At 37.1% G+C, this 24,239-nt stretch overlaps 1 protein-coding gene and 1 long non-coding RNA gene across 6 annotated transcripts in view; one reads left to right on the top strand and one right to left on the bottom strand.

The window, feature by feature from the left end:
* The window catches only part of SGCD (sarcoglycan delta), a 393,007-nt gene that overhangs the window by 203,903 nt on the left and 164,865 nt on the right, over positions 1 to 24,239 (bottom strand). The window contains exons 1-2 of one of the 5 annotated variants that reach the window (XM_077137516.1): positions 10,055 to 10,973; positions 8,023 to 8,137 (exon numbers count right to left, since the gene is read on the bottom strand). The exons of the other annotated variants lie outside the window; for them this stretch is intronic. Of the exons in view, the coding sequence (XP_076993631.1) occupies positions 8,023 to 8,137; positions 10,055 to 10,080 (141 nt within the window). The 5' untranslated portion in view covers positions 10,081 to 10,973. Of the gene's footprint in view, positions 1 to 8,022; positions 8,138 to 10,054; positions 10,974 to 24,239 lie in introns of those variants that run through there. 5 annotated transcript variants of the gene reach the window in all.
* The window catches only part of LOC143664028 (uncharacterized), a 32,917-nt gene continuing 19,042 nt past the window's right edge, over positions 10,365 to 24,239 (top strand). The window contains exon 1 of the long non-coding RNA XR_013166279.1: positions 10,365 to 10,483. This is a non-coding gene — a long non-coding RNA (uncharacterized LOC143664028). The remainder of the gene's footprint in view (positions 10,484 to 24,239) is intronic.

The following is a 24,239-nucleotide window of genomic DNA, read 5'->3' as shown; positions in this document are numbered from 1 at the left end:
TAAACTGATGTCTGTCTGGGTAGAATGACCTTCCAAAGTTCCCCCAGGAAATTACCAATAAAACAGAGGATGAGAATCAGTCCTTTTAACTAGCTTTTTGCTTCATGTTTTTCAAATTTCTCCCCTTGGCTAAGGAAGGAGGGAGAAGGTTGCAACTTGCCTGTTGCCTCTTTTTGATATTCTTGCTATTATCACCTGGTGATTTCAGTTAAACTAGGTAACCACATACTTGTTACCTTGAAAGTGAGTTCCCCTCCTCACTTCATACACATATACACTCCTCGCTCTTCATAGAGAGGATTTAACTCAGAAAATTTCTCTGCAGAATAAACCCAACTGAGCTTTCCAAGCTGCTTCCTGAAGACATGCAGTTAATCTTTTAAATCCTTTAATCACAAAATTGCAGTGTAAACTAAGTTAGCCCATTCCTTTCCACAGCCTCCACAGGGTCTACCAGAGTTTATGGAAAAGTTGCCCTACGATCGAGGGAGAACAACCACTTCACTGGACACTTATTTGGTCCTTGTCTTCAAAATAAAGCATTAAACGTAGGTTCAGCAACCTCAGTCTCAGAGGACTAGAGGATGCCTTGGTTCCCTTGACTGTGAAGCCAAACATACCATAAAGAATAAGGCTCACCAGGGTGCTTGGCATGTGTCTAGCACTTGGCCCAGCCTCTTACTTCCATTACCTCATTTAAGCCTCACAACAAACCCAGGTGTTAGGTATTACTACTGCTATTATTATTATTATTAACTGTGGTTTGCAGAGAAGGACTTGGAGAGAGTGACTTGCCGAAAGCAAAGATGTCCAAACTCTAAGTGGATTAGACTCAGAACAGTCTGATGCAGAACTCATGCTGTCTGAAATTGCCAGAGCAGTATTCTAACTTAGGAATCTGGCTTTCATACTAGGAAAAGGACCTGTAATCACATGATATGTAAAACTGAGTTGTACTTAACAAGCACCTGTTGAATAAATGAATGGACTCACCTGCATTCTTGCTTCATCTAGATGAGTGGTTATCAGTAGGTGGAGGCAGTGTGGCCATTTGGCAATTACTAGAGACATTTTTTGATGGCCACAGCTGTGTATGTGGGTGCTCCTGGCATCTCCTGCACAAGGGCCAGTGATCCTACAATGCACAGTACAGCCTCCACAATAAAGAATTTTCCAGCTCAAAATGGCAATAGTGCTGAGGTTGAGAAACTCTGGTCTAGATGAACTAGCCAGGGCTCCTACTGATACTTACAGATCACAAAATTACTGCCTGCCTTGAGAAATTTCTTAGACTCAGAACCTTGTGTGGTTTTTAGATCCATGACCTGGACTTCCCTTCATCTGCATTTTAGTCTTTTCATCTACATCTGTGATACTTGCACTTATTTAACTGGTTTCACACAACTGCATTATGTGGTCTGCAGTTGCCAATTTCAAAAAACTGTGAACTAGCTCTTAGGTTTCAGAATAAATTCTTGCTCTAAAGTTGACCCTGGTTTGCTGTGATACTCTGTACGATTCTTTATCTTGAGCCAGTGTGCTGTAAGGCAACATAGTAGAAGCCACAGAGTCAGTTATTGCTAAGGGGAGGAGCACAGGAAAGAGGTTGAGGCTTGCTTTAAAGTCAGACAGCCTAAGTGAAAATGCTGGTTGTGTAGCTTACAAGCTGTGAAACACATCACTTCATCTCTCAGGCTTGCTTTCCTGTTTTCTTACCCGTAATATAGGGATAATAACAGTATTTCATTCATTGGGTTGCTAGCAGCATTACATGGATTAATACGTGTAATGCATATTGCTTAACAGTCTATCAAAAAGAGCTTAACTTAATTTTTTTCCAGAAAGCTGGTTACACTCATAAAAGCTGGTTCCAGAAAGTGAGGCTGTAGTCATATAATGCAGATAAATCATTCCTATAAATTCTTATATTTGGATGCAGAATTCACAGGTGACTGTGTTTAACATAGCCACTACAAATTAAACAACACAGAGGGATAAGACAGTATTGTAAATAGGTGAAATGGTTGGGGTAAGATAAAAAGGAGTGGTGGGGCTGTGCCAATCTAGGGAATGGCTTACCTCACCCAAAGGTACTTTTATAAAGTTATTTTCTGCTCCCTCCCCAGACAAATACCTGTGCATGCGCGCACACACACACACACACACACACACACACACACACACAAACCAGACTTCCAAATGAACCTGGTGTCTTCCATTTTGTAAACTCCTACCCAGACAATATTATCTTAGTCTATAAAGGTAATTATTAGTCTTAGTATATAAAGGTGTTCTTTTCTGTATATATTGCATGTAAGGAATTCGCTAATGTAAAAATGCTCAAATCCTATGTGGATTAGACTCAATGTATTCCGACTCAGAGAATGTTATAAAGAAACATATACAAAGCCAGATGAAAAGAAGTCATCTTTCTAAGCACATGATTTAATCCTATGACCAGCTTAGCATTCTCTGAATTGTCTCCGTTCCACTCAAAGCTTCTGACACCTACTTTTTGACAATTAATCTCTCTGTTAGTACCTTTTAGTATAGCTTGTGTTTAAAGTTCATTTTTTTTCATATTTGAATCTGTTTCATCTCACCAGTTTGCCTACAAGTTCATTTGGGTGAAGAGTGCTTGCATATTATAAATAAAATATACATAATTGTTTCTGCTTTCCCCCAATTTTGCCAATTAATATCCTGTTTACAGTTTTGATCAACCCAACCTGAAATACACTGTAGTTTATAGGTTCACTAGCCTCCAAAGCTTTGGCATTTTTCCAATTCTGTTATTTAACCTGTATTCAATGAGAATTAAACAGATGCCTAGTACAATGCTAGTCACTTTTTAAGAAATAAAATATTAAGCTGTATGACATTATCACAGATCTCAGAAATAGTATGATATTGTAGAAAGAGACTTTGGAGACAGATCTGGTTTCAATTTCTGGTTCCCTTATTTGCCAGTTCTATCAACTTTAGTGAGTTATTTAATTGTCCTAAGGCTTCATGTCCTTACATATAAAATGTGTATGTCATAATTTTTACTTTATAAGATTGCTACCAAGTAGAAGATTAAACAGCATATGCAAGGTTAGCATACACACTTTAGAGATCCCATAAATATTAGCTGTTCTTTCCCTTTTCTTCTTGCCAGGCTCCTCTTTGCTGTGTTACATATGCTAAGGACATAATTTATGGTCTAGGCAAGACTAACATATAATTTTTTTTTTAGGGAGCCAACAGAAATGGAGGAATCATCCTTGATTCCAATCGTACCTCCAACATATATGATAGTTCTTAAGTCCCTCAACCCTCCATCTCCTCTGCCACCATCCTATTTGACACCATGTCATTCAAGGTTGCCATCGCCTCTCACCCGAACCCTAAGCAGCCCTCTCCCTGACCTCCTTTATTCCCATTCTGGTTTGATCAGCCACCATAAACTCTGCAAGATTTATACACATCCTCCCCAGGTTAAATCCTGCATTGACCTCCCAGCTCATCTAGGATAATTCCCCAGTCCTTCAACATAACCTATACAGGTCCACTAACTCAGCTTCTGCAGCTCTTCCCTTCCTTACTCTTCCCGCAGTATTAGCCAACTTTCTGCTCACAGAGCTCTTTGCCCTAGGGGTTGTGCATTATCTCCTTTCAGCCTGAAACATCTACCTTGCTCTCGCCACGGCTAGCTTCTTTGCGTCTCAGAGATACCTTCTGTACAACAGAATCTAAATGAAGTCTTTCCCTGCATTCTGTCACCATCACATCATACTTTGTCTTCTATACAGCTTTTAACACAATCAATGCTTACCTCTTTGTTGCTGGCTATTTATCTTCACCACGAGCTTATTAGTTCCAAGAAAGCAGAAAAAAGTTTATCTTTTTCAAAGGTATTTCCACAGCCCATAGTCAGTGTTCAGTACCCAGCAAGTTTTCAATACAACTTTGTTGGATAATTGAACAATTGATGTACCATCAAAAGTATGCACAACCATGGTGGTTTCAAAGCAACTGGGTAAATACCGCACTTTTGAAGACTTTATGCCCCTGCCATGGAGAACACAGTCTTCAGGATTTGATCAGTAATCTGGTATGTGGTGACTCAAAGAGGCAAATTGTATGGTGCAAAGTAAGAGTCAATAAATACTTGTTAAATCAATCAAAAGTTTAATATCCACCAAGGCACAGAAGTAAGTATTTAAGGTCCAGGATTCTCACGGAAATATTGAGAGAGGAATGGGACTTAGAAAAAAATAATCCAGAGGGAAATTTTAATTCTATCCTCTCCCTTAGATTAGTAGCCATTAAATAGAGAAATCATAAGTAAAGTAAATAATAACATTAGCTTCCTACCATTTGAGTGCTCAGCCCATGCTAGGAACTGTATGATATGCTTTATACCCAGTATTTGTACTATATTTCTAGCCATACTAATTTAGTTATGATTAGGCCATATAGAATTATGGCTAAAAATTTAGAAGAAAACAAACATGAAGCAGGTCCAGCAAATTGGACAACTCCCTGGCTCCAAAGCCTGTGCTTTTTCCAACAAACCCTGCTTCCCTTTAGATGAAATCTACCTTTTGTAATGTATCAGAGCTGGACTCACAAAAAAGGAAGAACAACTGGGCCAAGTTCAACAAGCATCCGCTTTTCTTCCTTCTGCAGCTCCACTCAACATTCACAGGTTAAACATATATTAGGAGTATAGCTAGTGGCATTTTTGCCATCATCTTAGAAAGGACCACATTGTATCCTGTATCAGCGTCTCTCAAGTGGCTCTACCAAAGGGTCAAAAAATATTATTTTATTTTTGGGGATTCCCTCTAGTCCTTTGCCATAGTACAAATATCCCTTGAGTTTTTCAATTCAAACTGTTAGCTCTTATCTATAGGAACCGAGAATAGAACAGAGAAATTTTTAAAAGATGAAAGGATGGTATAAACCTTGCATAATAGGCAAGGGCTCAGAATGCCCAAGGGCATGGCATGCCCCTCTTCACTAATGTCTTCCTCCCTGAACTCCCTCCTGACTTGCTTCCATTCATTCAATAATCACTGAGTACTTACTCTGTGCCATGAAATGTATCCAAACACTTCACTCAATGTGTAGCAAACATAGAATTCAGTGTCGCATACAAGCCAATAGAGGGCACAAGTAAATTAAGGTAGCTCATTTATATTAATGCCACAAACACCTGCTAGGTGCCTGCTTTTGATATTAGGAATCAAGTAGAAGAATCACGAAGCTCTAGAAATGAAGAGAATGGGGATTGAAATGGAAGCAAACTCACAGGCAGCATCCTCAGTCAAGTTTGAGAAAAAAGCATCCAGGAACAGAAAGTAAAAGCCATTCTTACCCCTCATTCTCATATACTCCAAGATAACCAACTAGCAAAGTGAGTGTCAAAAGAAAGCACCAAACAGAAAGGGAGGGCATATTCACCTCTAAATTCTGGTCAGTTTCATTGGAAACAACATCCTTTCTGCAGTTTTTCTCTCCTCCTCTCCAAATACTTGTTTTCCATTCAAAACGAAATAAAATAAAATAAAAATAAGGTGAGTTGTTCCAAACGACATCATCATAGCATTTACTGTGAACACCTTCAACAGGCTACTTACTTTATCCTTATCCAATGACAGTTTTTGTCAAATGTATTGTTCTAGAGACCCAGGGGCCCTGAGAAAGCCAAAAAAGATGTATCAATAACCAAGATGCCTTTGGAAAACACTCATAGACCCATCAAAGCTCAACTGTTTTAAAAAATGTATCATTTCTCTTTTAGATAACCCTTACAGAAACAAGGGTCAGTGTGCGACTCAGATCTGTGAAAATACAACGAAAGGTCTGCAAACAGCAATATTTCTCTTCTAGCCATGTGTGTCTTTGGTTTTCTTTCCATTCACTTGTTCATCCTGAGTAAGTATAACATGTTCCTTTTTCCATCATGGAGTCAGGAAGCCTAATTCATTGGATGGGGTGGGCCTAGCTGAGGCCAATGTCTAGCTATTTAACTCTGAGAGTTATCCAATCATGGGGGCATATTTAGGAGGACGTTAAAAATGAGACATCAAACAGGCATGAACGTACAACTGATGTGACAATTCTAAGTAAAGTATCCCATCAAAACATGCAGCATTTCCAGAGGAAATATCTAAGAGCGTCCTCACTGGTTTCAACAAGATATGCTGGGGTAAGGAACTAGAATAGAGGAGATTTATGAACATATGTGTTTGAATTGAGGTTGCTATTTTCTAACCTAAACCTGTGAAAAGGGGCTTCAATGTATTCAATCTAAGATTTTGCACGTCTTCTATACCCACATGGCCATCACTTGGAAATGCAGAGGGTGAAAAATGGGCTGACTACTTGCTTTGGTATTGGAGGCAGGAGAGGTTGCTTCTTAATCTCAAAGTAAAGGACGTATGATCACTGTCCGTAAAAACAGGTGGGCCAAGTGGGAGAGAGAGCCATCCTGGAGATATCTGAAATCCTGCCCACCAGGACCTCCTGGGAGGCTATGAATTTCTGCATGGGATGGAAGAAGGGATGAAGCAGTCTGTCCAGGAATGGAATGCTCTGCCTGCTTTTTAAACAGGAGTTGTAGCAGATGTATCATAGTTCTAGGGCTGGCTGGGAATCTCCAAAGGATCCAGAAAATGTCACAGATGAGAAGTCAGCTACCAGTTTCAGAGGGCACAAAGTTTCTCAGCCAAGTAAGAACTCCTCACCATCCACCCCTACTACCACCACCACAGTAAGGCTTTATTTTTTTTTTTAATTTTTAATTTTTTTTTTTTGCATGTTGTATGGTAGGGTCATATTTCATTCTTTTTCCATGTGAGTATCCCATTATTGCAGAACCATTTGTTGAATTTTTTGTTTGTTTGTTTGTTTTGCTTATTTGTCTTTTGGGGGAAGTGCATGGACCAGGAACTGAACCTGGGTCTCCCGCATGGCAGGGGGGAATTTTATGATTGAATTACCCTTGCACTCCCCCCCATTTCCAGCCTTTTATGGACAAACTAGAGTCAGCAGCTAGCAGGTCAGGCTAAGGTCTGTATCTGGGGAAAGAGAAATGAATACTTACCTGTGAGTGAGGCTTGAAATGATGATAAATCTCTAAAATTTCAGAATGGAATCTGTATTTTGTTATTTAAAGTACAAAAAAAGATTGTCTACAATCTTTGAGTAGGCAGAAAATCCACTGGATCTGCCCAAGTTGTTGGGGTGGGGGTTGGGGGAGCAGGGAAACTGAGAAGGAAGTGAAGAGCACCCCCAATCAAATTTCCAAGACATAACGAAGATAAAAAAAGTTTCATTTTAATTATGCTATGAGTTGTTTTTATTTAATAAATAAATTGCATGTATATTCAACAAATATTTGCTGAATGCCAAGCACTGAGACAGACAAATGGATACAATGGTGAACAAGTCCTACACAACTTCTGACTTGCAAAAATCTTGTGATCCGGAGGGATAGAATTGGCTAAGCCTTGACACAATCCATTCTCCAAAGCAAGCTAGTAGCTAAAGCAGATAGAAAATACATGCTTTGGGGTAGCTGGTGCCTGGCTTTGAACCCCAACTTCCCCATAATCCAGTTAATAAAAATTTACCTATTTTGCTTCTCAGATCTCTCCACGTATAAAATGGTGATACCATTGTTTATCTTGTACTATTGTCAGGAGGATTTAAGGATATTATAAAGAACATAGTATATTTCTTGGCTTATAAGACCTTAAAAAGTGATGGGGGATACCAATGAGATGGTGGTATGGCCAGCCACCCTCTAGAATCAAACAGAAGAAACAAAATGGATAGTCATTAAACATCCCCCAAACAAAAGTTAAAATGAAAGTATTCAACATAATTTATTTATTCTCCCTTAAGAATGTGTCACTATTCATCTTTTTCATACTCTACAAAAATTCCCCACTCAAAGCACTGTAATCTTTATTTCCTCGACTCTTATTGTATAAATAATCAGTACCATGTAATCTAGGATTTAATCACCTCGTTCCTTACGCTCTGTCTTCTTATATGAGGCCTCATCTTCCAAGTCATATTGCAAGAGCTCACTGAAGGCAGGGCAGGTAACAATATTTTGGCACATTTGCTAGAATATAGACTGAATGGAATAGAAAGGAATTAAGTTTTAAAATTTGTCAATGTGTGAAACTCTGACTATTCTGAGCTTCCACTGTAAGCATACAGAACGGGAGAAAGTTTTGTAGTAGCTTCTTAAGATGAAGAAAACTCTCATGGCCAGAGCAGAAACACTCCTTGATACCTACAGATCACCCCCTAAGTGATAAGGAACTTATTTTGGACTTGAAGTCGGTCCTATGCACTGCAAAGACAGGCTGATGGTGGGCAACTTTTCCCAAACAATTCTTTAAGTTGAATTTTGATATGGAATCTCATTGAGTCTGCCGATGGCATTTTGAAAAGAATTTCATTAAATGTTGCTAACATGTCATAAGCTCCCTTAAATGGAAGGGTAATGGTTCATAACATTTGTAAGCTTTTTAATTTCATGGAATGTGAGCAGCATAATCAGGACCTATTAAAGTCAATCAACTGTACCAAGCAGGCCTACCCACCTTTGCTTTTGTTTCTATTTTCCTTGTGGGTACACCCTGTGAACCTAGAGGCAACAAGCTCCAGGATCATTCTTTAAGGCTAACACCAGTGTGTGATATTCTGAACAACCTCTGGTGAAACTATCACAGCTGGATTTGCATGTGTGGGTTGAATAGACATCTCCTGGGTAATGGCTTTTGGCTTCTGGGAAAGAAAGATTTCCCTTTCCATTTGCTTCAGCTCAGCAGGTACAATTCAATTCTGTTAGGATTTAAAATCAGTCATGTGGCCAGCATAACCGGAATTAATAAACGGAGATGAATATGAGCAGCATTATTTATATTTTCAATGTTATGATGCGTAAACCACCATTCTTTCAAGACCTGTCTCAGAGTTTACTTCTACCTTGAAACTTACAATAATAACAATGGCCACATATAGTGGGCTAAGTAAGTGGCAGGCACTGCATTGTTCTATGCACCATGTATATATTTCTCATTTAATTTTCAAAACAACTTTATAATACTATCAACTAATTTCATATTATAGGTAGAGAAACTGAAGGGCTGAGGAGTCAATTAATACATACCTCAAGTTATAAAGCTATGTGAGCAGCAGGGCTAAACTTCCAACCAAATTTTTGTATGACTAAATCATACATACTTTGCTACTAAGCCATGTTGCCTTCACAAGCATCCTGCTGCAATTCTTCCCATAGAAATGGGTGTACCCAGAGAGAGAACTTCTATGGGGGTCTAAGCAGGACACAGTGAGACTGATATCTAGGATGGCTGAAGTCTATAGAGTTAAACAGGGAGAACGCATACTGCAACAGAGGAACTTACAGGCCAAGTAGGCAGGAGCAGAGATCAGTGTAAAGAATCAGAGTAGGGCAAAGTTAGAAACAGAAGGATGGTTGAGAAGTGAGGAGGGCTGAGAAAACGTCAGGAAATTGGATATAGGATTGGCTGTGAGCACATGGAAATGTTCCGTAGAGGTCCACCTTGTGCACTGTTGGCTGAATAATGGATGATTCATGTCTGATGCTAGATGGAGCTGGGTAGGACCAGAGAAGCTCCTCATGTTGATTTTCACAGAAAAAAAAAAGCCAGAATGATGGGTACAAAGAATTGTGCCAAATATATTAGCTAAATTTAATTATAAATTACACAAGTGGTCAAGAAAATACTCCACTATTCCCTAGACAGCCAATAATGACTACTAGACAAGAAAACATACAAAGTAATGGTGCTCCCTTGACTGACATGCCCACCCACAACAACACTTGAAGGAGACGAAAGGAAAGCTTTCATCTTAGAGGGAAGAAAATCACAGCCAAGAACATTTATGTGTATGTATGTGTACTATGCTCTCAGTCTTATTGTTACTGTATCACTTTGGGTTGAAAAGAAGTGAAGTAACAGGAGAAGGGATAAGAATGATAGTAGGTTCTTGCGCTTACTATTTAGCGAGGAATTTGTAAGTCATTGAATTTATAATGAAGACGGCAACCCTTTCATCAAAGGGATTCTCAGAGGAAATTAACCCCTATTGCTCTAAGGCATCTGTTTTATATTATGACTTAACTTTTCTCCTATGCATCTAAAATCATACTAGATATACTGGAGAATTTGAAGAGTTGAAAAAATAGTTACTCATATTTTCTCTGTTCTCTAGTTCAGATGAAGAACCCCAGTTAAATATCATGTCACCGCTTTGGAATTTTCATGAGATTTTATGACTTCATAATTATTTCATTTTGGTGGGCTTAAAATGAGAACCAGCAGAGAATTTAGGAATTCCAAAAAAAACTTGCAGTCCAAAATTCTGGAGGAAAACATACCTAAAGAAAACAAGATCTCTGGAATATCCTGGTGTTTTTCTTGAGATGGTAACTTAATTTGCACAAGTTTCTGATTATTTACAAACAATTCCAACAAAGGGTGTGAACAGAGTGAAACCGTGGTCTAAATGGTAGGTGATACAATTCAGGGGATCTGTAGTTTGAACAGGAAAATTACAGTCACAGGAAGGTGAGTGAGACTATATGAGGAGATATTTCAGAATAGTAGCCATCTGTAATGGAGGTCAGAGCACTTGGCAGATGAAGGAAATTAGATACTCTGATCTTCATGAAACTGGGAAGGTTGTTATGTGTTTCCTTGGGTTTCAGAGAAAGCTCGCCAAACAGTATAGGTCAACCTGTAACCACTGTCTACCATTCAAAGACACAGGCTTTGGAATCAAGCTGGGTTAGATGCATTCTTCCTAAACCTTTCTAAACCTGTTTGCTCATCTCTAAATGAGAGATCAGAATGATAAATCTTTCATAGGGTTAGTGTAAGGAATAAATGAGATAATTTTATATTAGCATTGTATCAATATGATATAATGTTACAACTATTATGTTAGCATTGTATTGATATGATACAATGTTACAACTATTATGTTAGCATTGTCTCAACATGATACAATGTTACAACCACTATATTAGCATTGCATCAATATGATACAATGTATAACTGTTACAATATGATGGTCTAATCACAAGATTTAGATTCAGTTCCCCAAATGTTATGAGTAGTTCCAATGGGCAGCCCCTCAGCTATCACTTTCGCACCTATTAACTCATTTAATATCAACAACAGCACATCTATTAATAAAGTATTAAAATTACAGATATTCAATATTAAAGCAAAACACCAAAATTCTGCAAGCACTTAGGAACCCTTTAAATTGTCTAGCCATCTACCCAATCCTTGTTAGGAGTTTGTTAGTTATCTCAGCTGAATGGATGAAAGCGCAGGCATCTACATAGAGTCTTCTGTTCCTTTGCCTAACCTAGCCTCACTGGCTCTCCTGGACTTTAGATTTATTGCACAAGTAAATATGAAGTCATAAGTTCTACACTCTGTGGGCGATTTAAAAGATTTTCTAGGGTAATTTTTAAAAAAAAAAAACTTTTTTTTAATGTGAACTATAACACACATACAAGAAAACAATAAATTTCAAAGTACATTGTAACAAGTAGCTATAGAACAGATTTCAGAGTTTGGTATGGGTTCCAGTTCACAATTTTAGGGTTTTCCTTTTAGCTGCTCCCAAGATACTAGAGGCTAAAAGAAATATCAATTTAATGATGCAGCAATCATACTCATTTGTTAAATCCTATCTTCTCTGTTATAATCCTGCCTTCTCCTCTGATTCTCCTCCCAATCTTTAGGGGTTTCTGGGTGATGCCCATTCTACATTCTAACTTTCTCATGTTGGAAAGAAGAGTCAATAGTATGGAATAGGGAGATGGAAATAATTGATGGTCTTGGAGAGGCTGGCTCAAGGGTAACTTTTTAAAAACAGATATACTGTTTGACTTATGGCCAACTAAAAATCATAAATGAGACTCTACTGTATAATAACACTGCTGGGTCCCACAGGACATGGCCCTGTGGGGAGTTACTGTGGGGGTGAGAACCATGATGGAAAAAGTTCCAGCACCTTCCCCCACTGAGAGGGAGGTGGTTGATCTGACCATCCATAACCGTGTTGAGGTTGGTCCCCTTTTCTATACTAACTTCTGTCATCCTACTATTTAATCTTGTTTTCTTTTCAATAAACTTCTTCCTGCACCTCCATAATCTTAGTGCTGCTAAGATATGATGATGAAGAAAAAAAGGCATTGTAAATTAGTGAACTCTTTATGGTAGCAATGGAAGTCCTGCACGTGAATTCTGCATCTCAGAAAATTGTCATGGTAAAACAAGACAAGAAATTACCTGGGACATTAAAAATAAATGTAAGATTTGGATTATCAATGAACTGAAGCCAAGTCCCACTGAGTTACACCAGAAATATAAGTTAGTTCTGGCAATAATTACTTCAAAGATATGATTCTTGTACATAGAGTGTTTATGTCCAGGGTACAGGGGGAAAACAGCTATTGCATGCTGTGAACCATGTTCAAAAGGAAACCATCAGCACTACCACAGGGACAGTAGAGGTAAATAATGGGGGGAGGGATAAGACTTAAGAGGAGGGTTAGATTTCCTATTCGGCAAGGGTGTGTGTATCCGTTTTCTTTCTCTTGGGAACAATGAAATTATCCAAAATTGAAAATGTTGATGGACTGTGGGCTTTGGGCCTTCTACATGATGCCTGATGAACGCAGGCAGCTGAAGGATACACTGACAGAGTAGATTGGCGAACGATGGTGTATACTTATGAATGAAGGCTGTGCTGCTAAAAAAAAGAAAAGGAACAAGTCGTGAGACACGCAACAATGTGAATGAAGATGTAGGACATTTGGTGAGGCAAAATAAGACAGAAACAAAAGAACAACAACAGTATGGTCTCCTTTAGGAAATGCTTATAAGAAAACAAGGACCTAGACTATAAGCTTTTATACTAGACACATCACGTCTGGAGTGATAATTAATATCTCTGGATCTAGAGAGGTGAGATATACATATATTTAACCTGATATTTAAGAGATAAGAATGAAGCCGATCAGATTGGGGTTAAAGAAATTCAGAACACAGGGGTAAGGAACACAGTGTCTATATTTTAGAACCACACATACTCTTTGAGACCAAAGGAAGAACGGTTTGTTTATTTGGCCTGGAAATGAAATTTTCTCACACAATTTAACTCAACCTACCTGTATAGCTCATTTCAACAACTGAAACACAGGAAGCCCAAAATAAGAAAGAGGTCCTTTTGGGCCGCGGTGGCTCAGCGGGCAAGAGTGCTTGCCTGCCATGCCGGAGGACCCCGGTTCGATTCCCGGCCCCAGCCCATGTAAAAAACAAACAAACAAACAAAATATAATAAAAAATAAGAAAACGTGTAAAGATGTTTCCCTTCCTTCCTTTCATCCTTCCTTCCTTCTCTGTCTTTCCTTCCCTTCCTCCCTCTCTCTTTAAAAAAAAAAAAAAAAAAAAAAAAAAAGAAAGAGGTCCTTTAATCTAGTACAGCCTAATGTAATACCTAGATACATCCTAGAGTATGTTACGCAAATAATGAAAAAGTATTGGCAAAGTCCCTTGAGGGATGGGAGAAAAAATATGGAACTATTTAACTTTACCATCAGGAAATCCCCTGATACTGCATAAAACTTTAGGGACACTCAAATCAATAGGCCATGCCCTTGATCTGGAGGCTTACTCTTGTGGAATTTATGTAGGTAAGGGAGAAGCTTAGCCTACCCAATGGTATGCCTAAGAGTAACTTCTGGGGACCTCTTTTGTTGCTCAGATGAGGCCTTAATCTCTCTAAATCCAACTCTGCAAGTGAAATCATTGCCCCTCCCCCCATGTGGGACATGACATCTAGGCACCATTGGATGTCTCCCTGGTGATGTGGGAGATGACTCCCAAGAATGAATCCAAACCTGGCACAGTGGGATGAACCTTTCCATCCTGACCAAAAGGGGGAAAAGAAGTATAATTAATAAAGTTTTAATGGCAGAAAGAGCTCAAATAGAGTTGAAAGGCTACTCTGGAGGTTGCTCTTACACAAGCTTCAGTTAGACATTGCTACCTATCATAACCTGCCAAACCCCAACCAGGACCATTCTAGCCAATCTTAAAGAATACCTAGGGCAATATATAAGATTCCATAGGGTTCCAGGCACTAGAGTAATTTTCTTGAAACCTACAACCTCCAGATGGGTCCCTGGTCCAGATAAGTCCTGAAACCTAGCCCAGCCTCTACAGAACATCAGATAGTTTCATCTCCCTGACCCATATTAGTGACATGAAAAAGTTAGAATTGCCATTACCCAACTACCCCTAAAGAGAGCGATGGAAGGATCAAAAGTGATGGTGGAGTAATACAGAGAAGATAGGATTTAATCAATGAGTATGAATGCTGAATCATTAAATTGATATCTCTTTTAGTCTCCAGTATTTTAAGAGCAGCTAGAAGTAAAAACCTAGAATTGTGAATGGTAATCCACGTGAAATTCTGAAATATGTTCTACAACTAATTGTGGTGCTGTGCTTTGAAGTTATTGCTTTTTTGTATATGTGTTATTTTTCACAAAAAAAGAAGGAAAAAAGTCAACTGTGATGATAAAAAAATATTTACACCCTCTAGATTCCTACATCCTGTAGCAGCTAGAAGGAAAAATGTGAGAGGATCATATGTTAGCCCATGACAAACTCTGGGATCTGTCCTGTACTACTTGTTAAAGAGTGCTTTGAAAACCACTGCTCTTTAATTTCTTTGCTTTGTATGTATGTTATACTATACAATTAAAAAAAAGGAAAAAAATCCCCATCCTTTTACATAAAGTAATAGATTTGCTACTGCAGTGTAAGTTTTCTTATCCTGATTCATTCATGCTCTGACTATTACCTAGGTTAACCAGCTTATATTGCCTGGTTGTACTTTGTCAATAGTTTTCTCATTGACACAGTTTGTCGGTTAGTCACAAGCTTAGTTTAAGAGATGTTGCATTACCTGTGGATCCATTTGTGAGCTGGAAATGCTGCTTCATTTGATTTATAATTCATATTCTTGAGAAAATTGAAAAGCCCATTTATAATAATTTGTTAATATGTTACATATTAAAACTAATCAAATCTTAAAATTATACTAAGAATCACTGTTTTACAAACAGGAGAGAATGACAGAAAAATGCTTATTTGCATACTGGTATAGTAGAGATTGAAAATTTGATCCTAATCCTTAATTATTTGAAGAACTAAATTTGACCTGAAGTGAAGTGTTTCTGCCACAACATCCATACCTTTGTAGAATGTTTCTTTTGGCACTATATTTCTAAAAATATTTCATTTTAAAAATAAAGGAATCCCAAATCATTATGTAAAGCTGAGATTCACTGCCAACTTTAAGATATGAACTTAAACATTTTTATCAAATGAAAAAGAAAGTTTTCAAAAAAAGACTCCAACAAAACAGAATAACTCATGGAAAAGGAAAGTCCCACACTCATAATTTAGGCAATTGCTATTTAAAACATCAAAGCCAATAATTTATAACTGCATCAAAAGGTTTAGTTAGCTGTGGACAGAGAGACATCACAAAATCAAAGTAAGAAAAAGTATTTGATTATAATGTCACATGATAAAGAAGTGGGTTTTTTTCAACCTCTGAAATTGCCTTTTCTGAAAAAGTCAGTTTTTGACAATGCACACATTTTTAAAAATTAAGATTAACAGTGTAACATACCACAGCATTTCTTAAGCACTGGGTACAAACAGAGTTGCCAGGAAATGAGTATGTTTGATTAAGCACATAATTTTTTTTAGAGCACCATTTTTTTTCATTAGCCCTTTAGGAATGAAGGAGAATAAAACTTTTAAGAATATATTCCTTGAAGCTACCCTCCCTCTTCATTATTCTCCCCAGGTACTCAGTAGGTATTCTCGCTGTGAGATGCCACCTATCTGAAGTAGAACTCTGCCAACCATTAAAGGGGACATAAACCAAGTCAAAGTAGACCCTGGAGTGTCTTTTCCCTAATTAAATGTTATGTGTGAACTAAGGAAGAAGCAGTACTTATGACTATATATGAACAAGGAGTTATAGGTGGCTGGGATGTTCTTGAAACTATAAGTGTCATATTTATGCTAATATGCCATAGTAATGATGAAGAGAAGCCCAACAATTAGAAGGAATGGAAATGCTATTTTTTGTTCTGTTAAACTGATCCTGTCTGTGACACACAGATCTACATTGGGGAGCTTTCATTAGCCTATGGAGGTTATGAATCAATGCTCACAGGAAAGTGAAACTGCAACGTAGGGGCAGATGGGCTTTGAATACGTTTAGCACGACTTCTATCTTTTCTACCTACTCTGTTACCATCCCACCAGGACCTCGCTCTACGCAGGTGTTCATGCCATCTTCTACAAAATTGAATACTCAGCGCATAGGTGATACAGATAATTAATTAATCTGCAAGGTCCTATTAAAGAGAAATTTGTCTCTCTCTCTTTACCTGAGTGCCACTCATAGAATCTTTGAGCCAGAAGGCTCCTAAGAGAACATTCATTCATTCAAAAAATAATTTTCCCTACCACGTGACAGACACCAGCTCAAGATCTGGTATACAGTGCTGAACAAAATAATGGTAATAATAAGTTATTATACTCAAATTGTATCTACTGTTTTATGTACAAGGCATTGTTCTATAAACTTGACATAAACTAACTCTTGTAATCCTATAATTAACTTACAAGGAAGTGTTATTATTATGCTCACTTTACAGATGAGGAAAGTGAGACACAGAAAAGTTAAGTAATTTGCTCAAGCTCACACAGCTAGAAAATTATGCCATTTATTTGAATCTAGGAAGTCAATGCTCCAGAGCCTGCTCTTAAATACCTCTTGTTACTGCCTTTCTTAATTCCCTGCCCTCACGGAAATGATCTAGAAATAGGGAAAACAAATAGGCAAGTACATAAATATGGAATAGTATAATAAATAGCATAAATGAATATCTATAAATATATATGCTATGTTTTAACATAACACTGCATGACATGCCATGATATAGGAAAATAAAGCTACTATGTAAAGGGTACATATTTCAGATTGGGTGTTAGAAGAGGGCTCCATGAATTGCTGCAGAGAACTGAATGAAGTAAGGCTGGGTTTTCCTCTACACTTGTGTTCTTAGTCTGTACTCTGTGGAACCCCACCTAGGGACTTGGAAACCTGTGGATGGAGACAGGGTACAGGGTGGGAGGGCTCTATCCCCTGTCCAATCACACCAGTTTACCCTCCATCTGGCATGAATTTTGGAGTTCCAAGTAAAAACTGTCTTTAAAAAAGGAATTCGATGGTTTAAATAAAAGGTCAAAAACCACTGATCATGTTTAACCTCTTCAGTTCACAGATAAAGAAACTGGGATGTGAAGAGAAGTGATCAGTGGCTCACCCAGGAAGAGGACCCAGATTTCCTAACTTTTGATCTAGTGTGCTTTCTAGAATGCCAGACTGACAACCTTAACGCTCCTTCCCCTCCCCTTCTGGAAGAATTTTCATTTAGTTTCCAGAAGGCAAAGCAAAAGTTCTCATCCAATCATGTCTCTCTGTTTGGAAACTTCAAAACCGAACTCTACTCTTAGAGAAAGCAACTACATGGGACCTTCTGGCCTATTCTTCCATATCCTATTACCTCTCCCTTCTTTATCTCCTAATCTAATTTATTTTTCCGAGTCTGAGCTCACTGTCCTTTATTACTATATTACTATATATATTTCTTATAAACTACTTCAGATCTTTTGTAGAACTATATGTATGTATGGTAGCAGTGGTGTCTGCATAGGGGTTTGGCATAAGTGAATTTTTTGAAATACTGACTTGGGCGTCTTCAGATAAATGAGATTGTCATGGTAGAACTCAGGAAGCACCACAACAGGCAGTACAAAATAATTTGGGGCAGCATACTTGTCCAGTGCCCATCAAATCATAGCCATCAGTCTCAGCCTTATTTTAAGTTTGGTTCTATTTCTTCTTCCAGAAACTTGGCTGATAGAGTTATAACAAGGTTCTGAGCAAAGCTCTCTGTATTTCTTATATTTTCAGCCCAAACTCCATTTAAGAAAACCATGCACAGTCAATTTCTACCAAATTAAAGAAACAACAAAAACCCCTTCAGTCCATTTTAACTCAATGGAAACAAAAAGCCTTCAAATAACTATCTGTTTTCCAGGATAAACAAACCAACTGACCATACTATTAAGTGCTAATCTATTCAAAGTTTGTGTGCCCATTTAAGAAAAAAAAATAGCAAGCAGATGGTTTATACTATTGTCCACAATAAACATGACACGTAAAAAGACAGATACATTTGGGAAAACGCAATCAGCTTTGCAGTCCAGATGGGCTGATAGATGACCCTTTCAATTTTAATAATCTCCATAATTTATGTGTGAGCAAAGATGTCTAATGCACCCCTCTGACTTAGTACAAATCACTTTTATTTACTTGGGCAATACTTTATGGTCCAGTTAACTTCTTAATTAAAGACAGCAAGATGCTCATGTTCCATGCAAGTGGCATGGAAAATACTGTTTTGTGTGCAATATGTTCAGCTGGGAGTCGAAGCTGTTTTGCTTGCCTATGACAACCCACCACAGTCTTCATTTGGTTTCTAAACTAACCAAAGACACGGCCCTGCTCATTGCAATGAAACTGACAATGGAGCCTCTTCAGACAAAACCGGTGTGTGTCTGTCATCCCATGTCAATTCTGGATTTTTTACAGTTTGTGCAGAATCCAAATTTTCACATTCTCTTTTCCCTTTCTCCCTTTTTCCCCCAGCTCATGCTCTCTAGTCATTAGAAGAATAAACACACAAAGGAGACATTTTTTAAGAAACTGAGAGTGGGGAATGGCCATGGTGGGCCATAGCCTTGGCCTCTAGAATCTTTAACACCACTACCCTCTACCATTGAGCTTGCATAAGACTTCATCAATCCATAGGAGTTGGACCTTTTGATGATTTCTTACCAAACACGAGGATAAATGAGTTAACAAATGAGAAGCAAGGAACAAAGAGGATAAGTGAAAATTAACTTTGAGAAGTCAAACTAATTTCCTCATCCCTGCATGGCCAAGGGCAAGACACTACAATTCTATAAACAGTTCCTGAAATATTTCCATAAACATTCACAACTCTATAAAGCAAGGGCTGCACGCTCATGGGACTTCAGGGACCTATAACACAAATGAGTTAAGCAGGCTAGGTATGAGACAATAATCATGGCTAACCAAGAATAAAATTTCCAATTATTCAGCTCCAACCTTTGGGGGTATCAAAAACAAACAAACAAACAAAGGAAACTTTGTCAGATTTTCTGTTCTTCCATGAAAATCAGAGAATACAGAGTTTTTAAAAGTATAAAGTATTTAGGTGTTAAATATTAGAAACAAACGCCTGTCAACGAGAAATACCATGTAAGGCCAATCAACTATGCCTGTGGTCTGGATCCCATTGTAACTTCTAGGTTTAGCTTTCCTATCAATAGAACCCTTACTAGTTTATTAGGTATGTTACTTATGTTGTCTCATTTAACACTCACAAAATTATAAAGTAGAAAATATCTTGGTGATGAGATTAACCATAATTAATATGTCTTTTTGCATTATCTACTCTCCTTTCTGGTTTCCTTTCCCTACTACTTTCAATTTTTCATCTTCTCAGGGAGTCAGTGTATCTTCCAAAGGTATTCCTTATGATATGGAAATGGCCATTCATCTCCTACTAATACAGTGTCAAGAGGGAATTAATTGCTACATAAACAGTGCACTGAAGGAGCAGAATACTGGAATCCTGGATTTTAGTTCTGAGTTTAGCTGGCATAACTCATTTCTGGGCCACAGTGCCCCTACTTTAAATTAAAGGAACATCTTTTTTTTTAATAATTTCAAACTTGGAAGACAGTTGTGAAAATAATATTAAACCAATAAGAGAACTCCAATAAGACACCTAACCAAACCAGATACTTAGTTTTACCAATTATTAATATTTTGTCATACTTGCTGTATCTATCAATCTGTCTATTTTCTAACCATTTCAAAGTAGGTTACATACCTCTTGCTCCTTGAACACATCATACTCCCATGCATATTTCCTAAGGAAAAAGCTTTTCATTTATGTAATCAAATCAAGGAAAGTTATTAAGATCAAGAACTCTAATATCAGTATAAAGCATACGGTCCATATTCCAGTTTTTTTTAAATGTCTTGGTAATGAGGAATGTCTTTTTGAGCATTTTCTCCTGCACTATTAGATACAGTCAGGATCACGTTACAGTAAATAGTCATTTTCTTTTTAGTCTCTGTCAACTTTTTATTAATTTTAGTAAAATACTTACAACATAAAATCTCTTATCACAAACCACTCCTAAGCACCCAATTCAGTGGGATTCATCATGTTCACAATGTTATTCTGTCCTCACCAACACCCATTACCTAAATTTTCCATCACCCAAAAGCAAAACCCTGCACCCAATATCCATTACCTCACCCTACCCTCTATCCCACCCCACTACTGTAACCTGTATTCTAGTTTCTGTCTCTGTGAATCTGCATATTCTAATTACTTCACATAAGTGGACTCGCACAATATCTGTCCTTTTGCATCTGGCTTATTTCACTCAATATGATGTCTTGAAGGTTTATCCATGTCATACCAAGGATGAGAATTTAATTCCTTTTTGCAACTGAATGATATTCCATTATATGGATATACCACATTATGTTTACCCATTTATCTATTGATGGACACTCTGAATGCTTCTAGCTTTTAACTATTGTGAACTGTGCTGCTACTGACACTGGTGTACAGATATCGGCTCAAGTTCTGCTTTCAATTCCTTTGGGTATGTATTTGGAAGACTGCTCAGTCAAATGGTAGCTCTATGTTTTAACTTTTTGAAAAACTTTTGAGGAAGGCCCAAAATGTTTCCCTCAGTGGATGCACCATTTTATTATTCCACCAAAAATGTTCCACAGTTCCCATTTCTCCACATCCTTGCCCACACTTATTATTTTCTGTTATTTTAAGTGGTATCTCATTGTGGTACTGGTTTGCATTTCCCTAATGGCTAATAATTTTGAGGATCTTTTCTTGCGCTTGGTGACTGTTTGCATATTTTCTTTGGAGAAATGTCCATTAAAGTTCTTTGCCTATTTTTAAAAAGGATTGTTGGTCTTTTTGTTGTTGAGTTGTGGTAGTTCTTATATATTCTAGATATTAAGTCCTTATCAGATATATGGTTTCCATGTGTTTCCTACCTTTCTGTTGATTGTCTTTTCTTTCTTGATAATATCCTTAGATACACAAAAGTTTTTAATTTGATTAAGTTCATTTTATTTTAAATTTTGTTGCTCATGCTTTTAGTGTAAGTCTAAGAATCCACTGTCTAATATGAGGTCCTGAAGATATTTCTCTATGTTATCTTCTAAGAGTTTTATAGTTTCAATTCATACATCTAGGTTGGTGATCTTTTTTGAGTTAATTGTTATGCATTATGAGAGATAGGGTTTGACTTTCATTCTTTTACATATGGATTTCCATTTTCCAGCACCATTTGTTAAAGAGTCATTTTTACTTACTGAGTGGACTTGGTTGGCACGTTTGTGCCACACATCTTGGTCATAGATATTTGGGTTAACTTCCAATTTTATTTCATTGGTCTATATGTTTGCCCTTGGCCAAAAGCATGCTATTTAAATTATGATAGCTTTGTAATAAATTTTAAAATCGGGAAGTATGAGTACCCTAGCTTTGTTCTTTCATTTAGAGATGATTTTGTCTATTTGGAATTCTTTGTTCTTCCACATGAATTTGATTATTTGCTAATCCATTTCTGTGAAGAAGACTTTTAGAATTTTGATTGGGAATGCATTGAATCTGTAGATCACTTTGGGTAGTGTTGTTATCTTAGTGATAATAAGTCTTCCAACCCATGATGGGATTTCTTTCCATTTGGTTTGGTTTTTAATTTTTCTCAGCAATTATGTGTTATTTTCCATGTATACATCCTTTACACTCCAGGCTAAATTTATTCCTAGATATATGCTTTTAGTCATTATTGAAAATGGTATTGTTTTCTTGATTTCCTTTTTTTGGATTACTCATTGCTAAGAACAAACACCACTGACTTCTGTGTGTTGATCCTGCACTCTGCCATTTGGCTGAATTCAGTTATTAGCTCTACTAACTCCCTTGCATACTTTTCAGGATTTTCTGTATATAGGATCAAGCATTTTGCAAATAGGAATTTTTCACTTTCTCCTTTTCCATTTGGATGCCTTTTATTTCTTTTTCTCGGCTAATAGCTCTGGCTAGCACTTCCAGTACAATGTTCAATAACAGTGGTAAAAGTGAGCACCTTTGTCTTGTTCCTGATCTTAGGGGAAAAACTTTCAGTTTTTCACCAATAAGCATGCTGTTAGTCGTGGGTTTTTCATACATGCCCTCTATTATGTTGAAGAAGTTCCTTTCTAATTCTAATTTTTAAAAATGTTTTTGATGCTGAGTCTTTCAAATGCTTTTTCTGCATCAATTCAGATCATCATGTGTTTTTTCCTTCATTCTATTAATGTGGGATATTAGATTGATTGATTGATTTTAGCTGCACCATCCTCATATTTCTGGGATAAATTCCAATTGGTCATGGTGTATAATCCTTTTAATGAATTGCTAGATTTGGTTTACTAGTATTTTGTTGAGGGCTTTTGCATCTATATTCATAAGGGAGTTTTAGTCTCTTGCAACTCGTTATCAGATTTTGGTATTAGGGTGATCCGGCCTCATAGAATGACTTTCTAATTTTTTAGAAGAATGTGAGCAGTATCCACGATAAATCTTGTAATGCTTGGTAAAATTCACCATTGAAGCCATCAGATCCTGGAATTTTCATCTGGAGGTTTTTGATTCCTGAGTCAATCTCTTGGTTTGGGTGTTGAGATCTTTTATTTCTTCTTGAACCCATTAGTAAAATTTGTGTTTTTCTAGGCATTGAACATTTCACATAGGTTATACACTTTGTTGGTGTATAAGTTTTCATGGTATCAATTTATAATCCTTTGAGCTTCAAAATGTCAGTGGCAATGACTCTCTTTCATTTCTGATTTTTGATAATTCTATCTCCCCTCTCTCTTTTCGTCCTTTGCCAATTTAGCTAAAGGTTTTTCAATTACATTGATCTTTTCAAAGAACGAACTTTGGCTATATTGATTCTATTTTTTATTATTCTCTATTTCATTTATTTTTTACTCTAATCATTATTACACTCATCCTTCTTCTCATTTTCTGTGTGGTTGGCTTTTCTTTCTCTGGTTCCTCCATGTATGAGATTAGTGTTACTTATTTGAGACCTTTCTTACTTTTTAATATGAACATTTATGGCTATAAATTTCCCTCTCAGTATTGCCTTTGCTGAATCCAATAAATTTTGGTATGTTTGTGTTTTCATTTTCCTCAAGATATTTTTTCCTTGTGATATCTTCTTTGACCCACAGGTTGTTTAATAATGCCTTCAAAAATTTCCACATCTTTGTCAATTTTTCAGTTTTCTTTCTGTTATTGATTTCTAGTCTTCCACTGTGGTCAGAAAAAATACTTTCTATGACTTCAATCTTTCTAAATTTATTGAAACGTGTTTTGCAACACAACATGTGGTATATCATAGACAATGACCTCTGTACACTGAAGAAAAAAATGTCTATTTTGCTTTTGAAGCATTCTCTATATATGATAGGTCTAGCTGATTTATAGTACTGCTCATGTCCTCTGTTGATCATCTGTCTAGATGTTCTATCCATTATTGAAAGTGGTATTTTGAAGTCTTTCACTATTAAGGTAAAATCATCTATGTCTCCCTTCCAATCTGTCCATTTTAGCTTCACCTATTTTGAGCTTCTGTTGTTAGGTTCATTTGTATTTATAAGTGTTATGTCATTGTTTCACTGACCTCTTTATCAATATATAGTGTCCTTCTTTGTCTCTTTCAACAGCTTTTGACTTAAAGTTTATTTTGTCTGATATTAGTATATCATCCCCACTCTCCTTTTGGTTACCATCTGTTTGAGAATTTTCCCCATCATTTCACTCTTAACTTACTTGTATCTCTGAATTTAATGTGAGTGTCATATAAAGAACCTAT

This window comes from Tamandua tetradactyla, chromosome 20 (assembly GCF_023851605.1).
Source record: "Tamandua tetradactyla isolate mTamTet1 chromosome 20, mTamTet1.pri, whole genome shotgun sequence".
Classification (NCBI taxonomy): Eukaryota; Metazoa; Chordata; class Mammalia; order Pilosa; family Myrmecophagidae; genus Tamandua; species Tamandua tetradactyla.
This window is presented reverse-complemented; position numbering and strand designations above follow the sequence as displayed.